General features: G+C 38.0%; 1 protein-coding gene across 1 annotated transcript; it reads left to right on the forward strand.

The window, feature by feature from the left end:
• Window positions 1-315: 315 nt before the first annotated feature.
• LOC124169712 (chaoptin-like) lies at window positions 316-12,840 on the forward strand. The gene is made up of 4 exons (XM_046548400.1): window positions 316-984; window positions 2,733-3,008; window positions 5,133-5,344; window positions 12,323-12,840. The coding sequence occupies exons 1-4, from the start codon at window positions 511-513 to the stop codon at window positions 12,489-12,491; spliced, it is 1,131 nt and encodes a 376-aa protein (XP_046404356.1). The 5' UTR covers window positions 316-510; the 3' UTR covers window positions 12,492-12,840.
• The last annotated feature ends 1,351 nt before the right edge of the window (window positions 12,841-14,191 follow it).

The following is a 14,191-nucleotide window of genomic DNA, read 5'->3' on the forward strand; positions in this document are numbered from 1 at the left end:
AATGTTTCCGAAAGAAAGAAATATCTGCCACTTTAAGATTTCCGCGGACAATGCCGAGTCTTCCCAATTATGACAAAATTACCATCAACGCTCCTCATCGTCATTTTCACTTTAAATCAGGCTAAGGATTCAGAATAGAAAATCGTAAAGGCGATTCGTCAAATAAGTATATGTTGGAGAATGCGTTGTAGTATTGCCTGGTCCAGAAATTACAATGCTCAACTTACACTCGACTCGAGATCAAAATGTGATACTCAGACATCTCTAATTTCTAGAATAAGCTGATAAGTGTAAATATATAAATAAATAATTTGAATCTTCCTTTACAGGATCCGCCATTTGCCAGAAGGGATATTTCAGCCATTCAAATCACAAAAATTTATATGGACATGTCGGACATTTGTTCTCGATCTGAGCAGAAATCTTCTGGAGGATGTGCCGGAGTTGTCGATTCCGTTGTTGACAAACCTAATTCTATCCGAAAATCGTCTGACTTTGATCAAATCCGACATGTTATCTCAAGTACCACGTCTGCTGGAGGTTAACCTGTCCCACAACATGATTCATTCCATAGATATGCCATTGAAGCCGGGCGAAGATAATGTACTCTTTAGCAAGCATTTGGTCAACTTGAAAGTCATCGACCTATCATCTAACCGATTAACAGTTTTTCCACACATTGCGGCCGTCCGGACTAACTTAAAGTACCTCAACGTCAGCAGAAATAATTTCATAGAGTTGGCGCATGAACCTGAAAATCCATGCTTAAAGCCAACCGACCAAGCGTTAGAGATCCTTGACATGTCACTTAACAGTTTAAAGTCGGTTAGATTCTTCGAACGTCGGCGCTCGCTTTACGGGAAGACAAAGCACGTGGACCTCTCCCACAACCGGATCGACCTGGAGGAATGCATCGAGGATATGGATGAAGCAAGGCTCGTGTGGGGATGTTTGTCGCCCCTTAGCTGGCTTACAGCGTTGGAGGTGAGAAAATTCGGAGCATATCGTAATTCGGGGACGATTTCGTGAGCCAAATAGGGAGGCAAGGATAAGAGTGATTTTTTGTCTAAAAGTAGTTTGGAACAGAAACATGGTGAAGAAAAGAAACGATATCTACTAGTATTAAGCAATGAATTGGATGGATGAGGCAGATACTTTGTAGAGATCCATTATGAGATATGAATTGAAACACTATGCACTTTCCACATAAAAATTTTATTACACTAGTGTAATAAAATTTTTATGTGGAAAGTGCAAAGTGTTTCACTTCATATCTCATTAGTATTAAGTAATTGATATACATGGTGTTTCGAAAAAATGTAGGATTTCAAGAACAATTCGTTCAATTGTATTAGGCCCAACTATGTGGAAGTTAATGCTCGAAAATGAAATGGAGACTTCGTTGATTTCCACTGATTTATTTCGTCCGTGCGACATGTTTCGAACCATAGACGTCATTATCAAGTATAACAAATTTGAATGGTAAGCAAACATATATACTCCTTGAAGGGAATGGGGGCTGGGGTTTAAGGAGTGGGTGTCAGGAGGGGGAGGGGAAGGTGTTGGGTTGGAAACCCCAAGTGGAGGTTGTATTGAGAACTGAGAAAACAACCGTTGGAGGACGGCGCTGGTGAGACGGAGGGAGAGAGGGGGGAGGTTGGTTGAATCGAAAGGGTTTTCCCGTTAGTCGGGGTTAAGGAAGAGGTAGGTAATTAGAGGGTGTGGAGTGGGGTGGGGTGGGTTGTTATTAGGTTACTTGCAAAAACTAGCAGGTGATTTATTTACTAATATCTTTATAACACTGTACTTTATTGTCACCAATAGCCGAATCCGCGCAAATCGACGTCACGTTTTTATAATTCAACATTTATGCGATTTTTTCCGAAAAAAATATTATTATTAAAGTCTACAGCAATCATCAACACCTGCAAAAGGTTGAAATCTATATTTTATGACAGTGCAGTGTATATATTAAATAATTACGAAGTTAATTTATGGATATAATTGGCTGCGTAAAGTCAAAAATAAATCTAAAATACGTAGTTATCGAAAATACGGAAAAACCAAGTTTCCATTAGAAATAGCGCTACTTTGACGCCATGCGTCTAAGCAAACAATTTTTTTATAAAAAAGTAAGAATGATAGGTGAAACCCCAGAAATATTACTACAGAACTTATATAGTCTAAGGCAGTTTCAAGAAAGTTGAAAAAATTCTTTTTGTTACTCATTTTCCGGATCCAGACCACGGTGCGTTGTCAACCGTCATCTCTGAATCAACGAACACAACGAACGGAGAGGGTTATCGAAATAAATATGTCCAAGGGGATACTAAGAGGAGGCCAAAAATCCATTCCATAGACGGCAGATTTCTTTGACCACTTCGGTCGCATTTTTTATCGGTTTTCAAAAATGACCGCAGTGATGATGAGTGCATTGCTATTTAGTTTTTTTTCCAATATTTTGCATTGTTGTGCTTGTAAATGCGAGGAACAGCATGGAAAAGTTATGAATTTCATGGATCACATAATTATATACGTAAAATTCGGTTAGTACCCATAATTATACGTCATTCATGTGATACTTGGATACATTTGTCCATCAGCGACGCGAGTGGCGACTTTTCCAAACTCGTGACAATACAATCGTGACGCGGTAGACAATACATCCAAAGGCCAACTTGAGGATCCCCTTTTGCTATATTTGTGATGATATGTTTCATATTTAATTTCAGGTCATTATACTTTCCCACAACCAAATTGCTTGCATACCCATGGAGTTTCAGCACTACCTGCCAAACCTGCGTTACGTCGACCTAAGCCACAACAAAATCAAACAAATTTGGCACGGAGATCTTCTATTCACCAGAGCCCGGGACACCAAGGATATCGATTTGTTCCAGGATAAATGGAATCCATGCACCGTGAAAAATGAATTTCCAGGCTCAAATAATCTGACGATCGACCTCAGGAACAATTCCATCTCTTCTCTGCAACTCCCAGACGATAAGGTAATGTAGCATGTTGCGTTATTGTACCGGGTGTTTATACAAACATCCAAAACATTGTATATTTATATATATACTACTTCATTCATTCACACGACGCCTTAAGCGTAAACATACAAATAAATTCACAGGTAAGGAAAGAAAGGGATAGGAACATGGAATAGAAAAAGGACATGGACAACGGTGCTGTGGTAGATGGAAAAAGCCAGAAATCAGAGGGTAAACAGAGACACAAAAAAGAAACACTCACATTGGATAAATAAACTCGAAGCTTTCGAAGCACTTGAGGCTTCTTTCTCAGCTGAAGTATGAATGGTGAGGAAAGGAGTGTGTTGGAAAAGGGAAAAGAAGGGTAAGGGGAGAGGTGTATGGGGAGGGGGGGTTAGGAATAGACGTTAGGATGCGACGTTCAGACCCGGAAAGCTATTGGCTTGAAAGTGCCAAATGCAAGCCAATTCGAGGGTGTGGAGGTTGAGGGCGGAGTCGGTGGGAGGGAGGGAGGCAATAATGGATACTTTGTAGCATTGATTGAAAATGGAATCATGTTTTAGTTTCATTTGGTACTATCGTTGGTACAACTTCACGACACAGAGAACTTAATTATTCATTCGTCATTTAATTGGTCATTGTTTTTAATTTAATTATTACAATGTTCCTCATTTGGTTAATTAATATATAATTCTGATTATTATTTAGAAAGATACCGATTATGGGGGCGTTGAGTATAGGTTTATAGATCCAAGGGGCGGTGGCTTGAAAAAGTTTGGGAAACACTGATGGGTGCTTGCCATTCAGGCGACTCTCGTGTCACCTTGTGTTAACACTAGTCAACTCCTAGCCAGCCACGAATGGAAAGCACCGTATGCGCAGTAGTTGATGCGCGTAGAACTTGGTAGAACACGAGTTTAGAACACCAGGAAATTTATCCTAAGAGAACGATGTAAGTGATTCAGAATGAAGATCTGGAATGTTTTTTGTTTATATTATTGACCAATGTTGGATTCTGATCATTGGTCATTTGGATTGTTCTCTTGACCGTTTAAAGTAAAAAAACTTGTGCTGAAAATTGTCTTTTATTTTAGATGAACGAAGAGCAGTTTATAGCCTATGTAATGGAAGAAATACATAGTAGCAGTAGCAGTTGTAAAAATGTTTCAACTCCAGTACAAAAATTGATCTCTTATAAAAATAGTGTTATCTCCAATGCAGGTGAAAGGCGCCAAAACAACTATGCATGCGCAATTCCTCTGTCCGCTGTCTCAAACTCAGCTTTTCGTCAGAGTCGGTGTGAGTCCGCCTGTGTCGGCAACTCCAACGAATGGAAAGCAGAAAACACAACTTGTGTCGACGCATGTCAACTTGCGTCGACGAATGGAAAGCACCCGGTCTACATCTACATAATACCCTGCGAGCCACCTCTAGGGTGTTTGGCAGGGGGTGATCAATCACCAGCATGCAGCATGCATTTCGACTCCCACATGCACACCACACCGTCCAAAAAACGTCCCGTATACTAACAAAATATACTACTATATGCTGTTTGAAATAACAATTGAATTTAGAAACATGCATTAATTTTTACACAGGTTAGTAGGCTACACTACAAGTCATGCAATCTATTTACGAATTCTATTGCTGCCGTTATAATCTCTTATTGATCGTGGAAAAAATGACATTCGGAATCTGTCTGTTCTGCAATCTATCTCTCTTATTTTATTTATATGATCTGATCTTCCGTAGTATGTTGGCGTCCGTAAGATATGGCTAACTTCGTCAGAAAAGACACTGCTCTTGAATTTATCTAAAAGGTTTAGTCTATTTTTCAATATACAGTCTGACAGAGATTCCCATCCGAGTTTATCTAAGAGGTCAGTTACACTAACAAGACTATCGTAACGACCTTTCACATACCTGGCAGCTCTTCTTTGCACGCGTTCTAACTCTGTTGTTAAGCCTTTTTCATGAGGGTCCCAAACACTGGCAGCGTATTCCAAATGTGGTCTAACGAGGGAAAAGTAGCTAATTTCTCTCACTTTGTCGTCGCACTTTCCTAATATTCTTTTAACAAAACCCATTTTACGATTATCTTGACCTAGAGTCTAGAGTGTGTCATTTTCTCCCTCTCAGGTTCGAGTTGTACTCCCTGGCTGCGACATAGGCAGCCAGTTTTCCCGTGTCAAATTACTTCTGGGACACAACCCTTTCGTGTGCGACTGCGAGGTCTTCAAGCTCCTACGATATTCCACCATGGAAATGAGGCCAACGTCGGCGCTGGAGAGACACAATGGACACATGCTTGTTCTGCCAGCGGTCATCGATATACAGGACCTCCACTGCTCGTAAGCATAAAAACTATAACTTCTGTCACTTCTGATTATTGACCCTACGTAATAATAGTAATGATAATAATAAAAATTGCATTTACAATGCCATTTATGTATTATTATGTAGACAATGCCGTACCTAATTCGCATAATATCACTTCAGCCTATGCCAACGAAATGGAAAAGTATGAAGAACTTAAAAATGAAATCAAGAGATTGTGGAAATCAGATAAAGTACACATAATACCAAACATTATCTCTGCCACAGGAGTAGTGCCTCATTCAATCCATCAAGGTCTTCAAACTATTGGACTGCCGAAAAACTTGTTTATTACAGTACAAAAATCAGCAATTTTAAATACTTGCCGGATTGTCAGAAAGAAAATTTTTCAACACAGAGTAAAAAGACGAGAGTACTTGGTGATACCCGTACCTCGCCTAAAACCTGCAAAACTGCTGTGAAATTTAATTTTAAAATAATAATAATAATAACAATAATAATGAACGTTGTAATAATGAATGTTTAAAAAATGAGATCCATGCCATCCAAAAAACTACAGACCGATTACATGCTTGTCTGTTATTTATAAACTCTTAACTTCAATAATCTCTGAAAGTATCTACCTACACTGTGATACCAACCACCTTATAGGAGAAGAAAAGAAATGATGTATAAGAGATTCACTTGGTTGCAAGCATCAATTAACAATAGATGCTGTAATTCTGAAGCAAGCTCAGCGAAACCATAGAAACCTCCATGTAGGATATATTGACTATCCAAAGGCTTTCGATTCAGTACCCCATGATTGGCTGTTGAAAACTATGGAAATACATAAAATAGACCCGAAAGTACGGGAACTACTGGCTGAGATGATGAAAAGCTGGATAATCAATTTGCACCTCCAAAGCCAAAAAATGTGTTCCCTAAACATCCGAAGAGGAATATTTCAAGGTGACTCACTGTCACCACTGTGGTTCTGTTTAGCAATAAACCCACTGTCAACTCTATTAAAGAAATGTAACATCGGATATTGGTTAAATCGTAGCAATGATACTAGAGGCAATCACTTAATGTTCATGGATGATCTGAAACTGTACGCCGAATCCAAAGAAAAACTTCAGGTACTCATTAGAACTGCGAAGATGTTTAGTGAGGATATATGTATGGAATTTGGACTGGATAAATGTGCCAGTGTTCACTTAAATTAGGGAAAACCTGAGACAACACTGGGATGTATAGATGATATAGAGTACTTCCTGTAGATGGGTCATATAAATACTTAGGCTTTTATCAAAATCTTCGGATTGACCATACTGAATTAAAGAAAGCCCGAGAAAATGCATATAAAAGTCGGGTGACGAAGATCCTGAATACAAAGCTATCTGGAAGGAACATGATAACGGCTATATAACGGCTACCTGGGCAGTGCCTGTACTGACTTACTCCTTCGGATTTTTAAAATTATGTCTGATACGGATCTAAATGAGCTGGACCGACTGACTAGGCGACTTTTGAATAAATTCCGATGTTTACATGATAAAGATTCAGTAATCAGGTTATATATCCCAAGAAAGGAAGGAGGTAGAGGCCTAATAAATATTCTTAGAAAATGCCGATCTCAGGAACAGTCAATGATCCGCTCCTTAAAATCGTCAAAAGATGCATTAATGAAAGAGGTAATAAAGGCTGACGTGGGATAATCACCATTGAATTTTGGAGAGAACCAAAATCGGATCCAAATACCAGACCTAAACCAGCAAAAGCAGGAATGGAAGTCTAAAATCTTGCATGGAAAGTTCCCAACAGTCATACAGGAGGATTGGGTTGACAGAAACGCATCTCTGAAATGGCTCCAAGATGGCTATTTATACCCGGAGACTGAAGGGTTTGTAATGGCAATTCAAGACAGAGTTATACGAACTCACAAATATGAAAAAAACATATTAATACTTGAAATTGCAGATAAATGTAGAAAATGTGGGAAAACGGGTGAATCCATTGAACACATAACTTCGGGGTGCTCAGCTCTTGCTGGTAATGACTATCTCAATAGGCACAACCAGTTGGCTAAAATTATCCACCAAAACCTAGCAACTACCTATGGACTTTAACAAAATACTCCACCATATTACAAATACCATCCACCCGCCGTACTAGAGACAGATACACACATTTTATACTGGGACAGACCGATACTTACAGATAAAACCATATACTACAATAGACCTGATATTTTCTTGATCCACAAATTACAGCAAAGAGCAAACATAGTCGATGTAGCAGTGCCACTAAATCACAATGTTGAGTCTACGGAAAGAGAGAAAACACAAAAATATCAGAAATTGGCCGGTGGAATAAAAAATATTTGGAAGTTGAAAGACGTCAGCATTCACCCACTGATAATCTCTGCGGAGGGAGTCTTGTCTAAAAGATTCAAAAAAGAAGTCGAAGACCTGGGAATTAAAAAACAACTGATTAACCTCGGGCAAAAAGCTGTTTTACTACAGACCTGCCAGATCGTGAGAAGATTCCTGGGTCGGGCATGATCGGACAGTGTAGGAGAGGGTGAATTCTCTTCCTTAACATCCGAGCCTAATCCTAATTTTCCCTAAGGATAGGTGAATATTACCGTCTGGTATAACCAGCTGAGAAAGTGCATGAAATTAAAAAAAAATAATGATAAAAATAAACCTGCAAGCAAAATCAATACAACATAAACAGAAATTGGGGTACCAAATACTTCAAAACCACCTGTTTGCCATGTGTATCATTTAAACTAACGGATATTTTTCTGTATTCAAGATAGCTTTTAAACCATTTCAGTGTCATACCTCTTATGCCTAAATTTTGCAAATCCCCAAGTAATATATTGTGATTAACTGAGTCAAATGCTTTTTTGAAATCAATAAATGTGATTAACACACTGTTGTTTTTATCAAGGTTAGTATTAACAATGTCAGCAAAATACTCTAAAATTTCTTTTGTTCCTTTATTTTCTTGAAACCCATACTGGTATTTAGATATAATACCTCGTTTTCTATGTATTTTGGGAGATGAATTACCACATATTTTTCTAAAATTTTACTTAGGGCAGGCAGTATTGATATAGGTCTGTAGTTGTTAAATTCTGTATGAGATCCTTTCTTGTGGATTGGTTTAACTATCGCTATTTTCATTCCATCAGGTACCCGACCTTCAGCGATGCTTTTTTTTATTAAAGTAGTAATTACCGGCCACAGTTCACTATTTTCCTTGATGTCCTTCATTCTGATTCCATCAATACCTTTTCCCTTATTCTTTAGATTTTTAATGAGCTATAGGGTAGTTTCCTTCATCAAAGAAAACAAAAGGCATTGATGGCGATTCGTTACCCACCATTAGTGTATTCATAATACACAAATTATTTGGTTTTTGAAATACCGGTTTAGACGAATGGCAAGGGTCAAATTTTATCCTCATTTGAAAAAGGCCAGATTGGCGCCCATGCGATTCCACTCCACGTGACGTCACAGGGACCTAGTTTCTACACGAGAGGATAGGAGTTATGCATCGTCAGAGGCTACCAATGCATGCATGAGTCACAGAGCTCAGGGAAACAGGTCTTAATAATCACCTATTAAAACTGGCTAAGGTCGGAAAGTTTTCTTCGCTTCATAAGGTATTAATAAACCTTTTTTAAGCAATGCGCTACCAGACAGGAAGGTACTCAGCTACCCGTTAGCATCCTGCGTCCTATCAGCGCTCAGAGCCTCGATCAAGGTCACCTACCAGGCGGGAGGGGGAACCAGAAATGCGTCGCACGGACTTTTTCCCTTCATTCCTACTTACGCGTCGCGTTTTCGCGCGCTTGAAATTTTTCACTTTTCATTTGATCGCGAAAAATAGATATCGTCATTTAAAAATCTAAAAGCGTGAAATACGTACTCCAGGAGTAATAATCTTTCGATTTAGGCAATAAAAAAATAATAGGAAACCACCCTATTCCACGTAAATGTCATACTGACTGGTTAAATAAAAAAAAGGTTGGAGGCTCTCCACAGTTTGTGTGCTCACCACAGTTTTTAGCCACATACTAAATTTAATGAGTCATCTGCGTGCAAAAAACATCTGTTTTGCTAATTGATTTTTATGGCCACTGTATTAGTAACTTTTTTCTATTTTGAGGTTCGTTCATTATTTTGAATGATTTTAAGGGTTTTTGCACAAATTTATTTTGTTTATTTTGAATTAAAGAGGTTATTTGGTAAATTTTTTGGCAGTGAATAAATTTATACCAGAAGGGAATCACAAAAGTCAGTCCGTGACATTTCTGGTCAGTCCGTGACGATGCTTTTCAAGAGGAATTACTCCTCTGTAAAATCAGTTATTGTAATGGGCTTTGCAGCATTATGAAATTTGCATGTGGTGTTCTGAGATATATTTTACTGAAACTCTGATCACTCTTTGTTTCAGAGCAAACCTTAGAGGTTTTACTCTGAGCTGAAAGTTCGTTTCATTTTTGTCAGTCCGTGACAGAGAATTTTAAGTCACGTAAGTCCTGTATTTTTCAAGACAAAGCAGTGTATCGACCAAAGTTAAACTTCAAACCATTTTGCAGCAATTTGGAAGTTGAAAAAGTTTTGTATGTCAGTCCGTTCGCGTTACGTGTGTTCTTAAAAGTTCAAAAACGCATTGTGACGGTCAGTCCGTGACGCGTGGAATCGCCCTAATGATTTTAACTATGTCTTCAATGCTCGGCTCAGGAAGGTACGTGCTTTCAAGACAAGTTTGTGTTTGAGAAGTTTCAAGCTTGTCATTACAATTCAGTTTAATACTTTCAATACTCTCTGTAAAATGAGAAACAAAAGTATCACAAATTTGACCTATATCCTTATCCTTGCAAAATAGTTTTACAAGGGGAGCCCACGAAAGTTGCTCCGCCTTTTTCAATGCCGTATTTTTTATGGCCTTCGGAATGGTGAACACATCCCTGAACTAGTAGTGGTTCCGTTGAATGGGCCTTAGTTTGGCTGTAATTAATTAATTTTCATGCTGTACTTTTCACAAGCCCCGTATAGTTTCATGATATCGCTCCCTTCAACAGGAGGGTCAGGTGGGGTAGTGGTTAACGTTTACAGCTACCACCCGGGGGGCCAGGGTTCAAGGCTCCGTTCCGATAAAAAAAATAGTCTCATGTCTATGCTTGTCGCAATTAAAATTAATGAAAAAGTCGACGCCGTATGATCACCATGGAGACAAGAAAATATAAAGTCAAAACGTAGCCCTGAACCTTGCCCCCTGGGTGGTAGCTATGAACGTTAACCACTACCCCACCTGACCCTCCTGTTGAAGGGAGCGATATCATGAAACTATACGCGGCTTGTGAAAAGTACCGCATGAAAATTAATTAATTACAGCCAAACTAAGGCCTATACAACGGAACCACTTAGTTAAGGGATGTGTTCACCATTCCGAAGGCCATAAAAAATACGGCATTGAAAAAGGCGGAGCAACTTTCGTGGTCTCCCCTTGTTAGTATTAATCCATCTTGGTTCTTTCTACTGTAATTTCCATTTATTTGGTTTATTACATTCCAGACTCCCTTGCTATCCTTAGCATTAACACACATGTCATGATAGTACTTCAATTTTGATTTACTAATTTCTTTGTTTACTTTATTTCTTAATGTTTTGTATGCCTGTTTAAGATCAATTCTGTTTTGATGAATTTTCCATCTTCTAAATGCTTTGTCTCTTTGCTGACATAATTCAGTAATCTCTTTTGTAACCCATTTGTTACCTGGTTTTCTACAAAAAATCGTTGCTTCAACTTGAGATTCTTTATATATCTTCCTAAATATTTCACAAAACTCATTGTGTAAGTTATTTACATCATAGTGTTTTTTTGAAAAGATTATTCCAATTTTGTTTCCTAACCTAGAAATTTACCTTCTTACCATCCGTACAATACTCATTAGAGGTAACTTCACATCTAGAGTTATCATTCTCATTTTATTGATTTAGCCCAATGCCAACCAAGCAGTGATCAGATAATTTCATTTGGACTACAATACCTTCAACACCTTCTATTTTACCATTATAAAAAAATATGATCTATGCAACTTTGAGAGACAAGCCCTTGTTTGATTTCTTTCCAAGTAAAGGTATTTATGATTGACATAAAACCAAAACTTGCTGAAACATCATAATATTTAATGGAGGAAATGTCTTCTTTATCTTTTATATCAATGTTAATATCTCCTATTACAATAGTATCACCAGAGCATTTTTCTGAGATTAAATAATCTAGTTCCTCTAATAATCTATTTTTACTTAGATTAGGTGGTCTATAGATACTTATAATTCTAAGATGATAGTCATCAGTAATCGTATTCAGTTCAATCAGTTCAAAGCTTTCCGTTTCTCTGTATAGTCTCACCGCACTATTTTCATCTCTAAGATAAATAATGATGCCTTCACCCCTTCTGGAGTCCCTTAAAAGGACACGTGATTGATATCCTTCAGTTGTATAGAGGGCAGCTTCATCTTGATGTATATTTACTTCAGTAAGGATGAGCCCATATGGTTTTAATTTTTTAAGATCACTAATGTACACAAGAAAATCATCCCAGTTTTTTTCTCAGGGATCTATATTAAGATGCATAAGCAGTTTTTCTCTAGTCCTATTCATGATATCTGGATGAGAGAGAGAGTCATACTCATAACATTTAATTGTTTGTTTTTTAAGAAACTGGAATTGATCCATTTTTGTTTTCTTTAACAACACACTAATCAGTGAGGAATAATGATGATAATAATAATAATAATATTAATAAGTTTAAGCGACAATAATTCACGCATGAAGGTTTATAATAATAAAAATTTGGAGATTCACGTGTGCGTAACTTGGGTCCGAAGAGATTATGTAGTAATTCCACCACGTATAGTCTCCAAGTTTCGATTTAGATTCTAATTTTCCGAATTTATTTCTAATTCATATTTTCTTGTTTACAGGGAGCCAGACTCAATGAACGGGAAAGCGATCGCAGATGTGAGCTCATGGGCTTACCATTGGCTGCCCATGATAGGACTTTGTTGGAATCACCTTGGAGTTCAGTCGGAGTTGCGGAAGACATCAACTAAACCCACAAAAGTGGAAGCAATGGATGAACCACCGACGTAGCACCGGTAATGAAGAATCTGAGCTTTTCCCGGTGAATAGCATGGATGAAATCTTCTCGGGTTTCCAACCGGGTCAGGGTCAATGAGGCCATTGGGACCGCATTACTAAAGAAGCCGTAGAGATCGGTCTTCACCCAAACAACATCAATAGAGATCGAGGACTGCAGCAAAGTAGCGCCTGGAACCTGGCAATAAATAGAAGGAGAAAGGAGGAAAAATCCCGGACCAATCAGAGACCACCTAGGAGAAGGAAGAGGGTATAGATATGAAAACACAGCGACATCGGCATCATCAGCCCTGAGGATGTTGGGAAAGTCTCCCAACGAAACGTCGGCCTACACAATGCAGACCCTGACCCGGTTGGAAGCCCGAGAAGCTTTCATCCATAGCACCGGTGATTTCCGGTGATACTTTGTAAAATTAAATGAACGGTTTGATGAATAAAATTTAAACTTTGTATTCCCACAGAATTTCTTCGTATCTGTCATAACACTCTTCGCAAGTAGCAATTATTTATTTCTGTGTTTTATACTAATGACTGTCGCCGGCTAAAATGAGAACACTGAACCTAAAGTATTTGCATGGCATGGGGAACTTGCATGGGTCGTCGATTGCTATAATAACTATTTTGAACAGGTAAAATGGATACATTAGGTCGCAAAAATACCTAAAGCTTCTCCATTCATCATCAAAAGATACAATTTCCAAAGTCCGTCGAGTACGGTAATCAGCGTGGCCATAAGCAAGTTCATAACTGTGCCGCACGTTCGAAAAATCGAATTTAATTTCGGCGTCGCCGGTGGTCGCAGTTCTACTTTTGGTATCATACTCTATAGGTTTTGTTGTATATGTGATGTAAATATCTCGTGGTAACTCGGTGATGCTTTTTTTAAAATCCTACATGAACACAAAATTTCGACGAAAACAGGGTCCGCCATTTTGTTTCGTATCGGCCACAAAAAACGCAACTGAGTCGTGAAAGTTGCCAAGAATTAACAATAAAAAACCGCAATATTATATTGTAAGTTTTTGTTTCTATTGAAAAACTAAAGAATGAGTGGCATTAATTTTAACATGCTGAATTTTGAAAAAAATTCAATTAGGGCAACATTTACGTAATTTGTTCAACTTTGAGGCCAAGTAATTTGATTAAAAAATTTACCTATGAAAAACAATTTGCGTGAAAAAATGCAGTAGTGCATTGAAAACTACTGTGCAAAGTTTCAATTTCCGCACTCAAAAAATCTATTTCGAGGTTTTTTCCAGCTTTTTTCAATTTCAGCCCACTGTGCGACGCCCAGAAAATTTTGATAACTCATTAAAAATAAAAGGTTATACATTAGAAAGTATGATAGAGTTTATATACTTAAGATTGACCATAGGGCAGAAAATTAGGGAGGAAAAAGAAATAAATGCCAGATTATTACTTGGGAGTATTTGTTATTGGGACCCCAAATCTCTGCTGAAAAGTAGGATGCTGTCAAGGAAAACAAAATCAAAAATATACAAGAGTACAATGCAGTTGTAGTACTCTACGGATCTGAAAATTGGATATTAACTAAGAATCAAGGGAAGAAAATAATAGCATTTGAAAAGAAAATATTTACAACCATTTACGTTCTCATTTAAGAAAATGGTGTTTGGAGGGTCAGGTGTATCGAAGACCATTGGGAGCTGTAAAGAGATCCAAATATTCAAATT

Source organism: Ischnura elegans, chromosome 12, assembly GCF_921293095.1.
Source record: "Ischnura elegans chromosome 12, ioIscEleg1.1, whole genome shotgun sequence".
Classification (NCBI taxonomy): domain Eukaryota; kingdom Metazoa; phylum Arthropoda; class Insecta; order Odonata; family Coenagrionidae; genus Ischnura; species Ischnura elegans.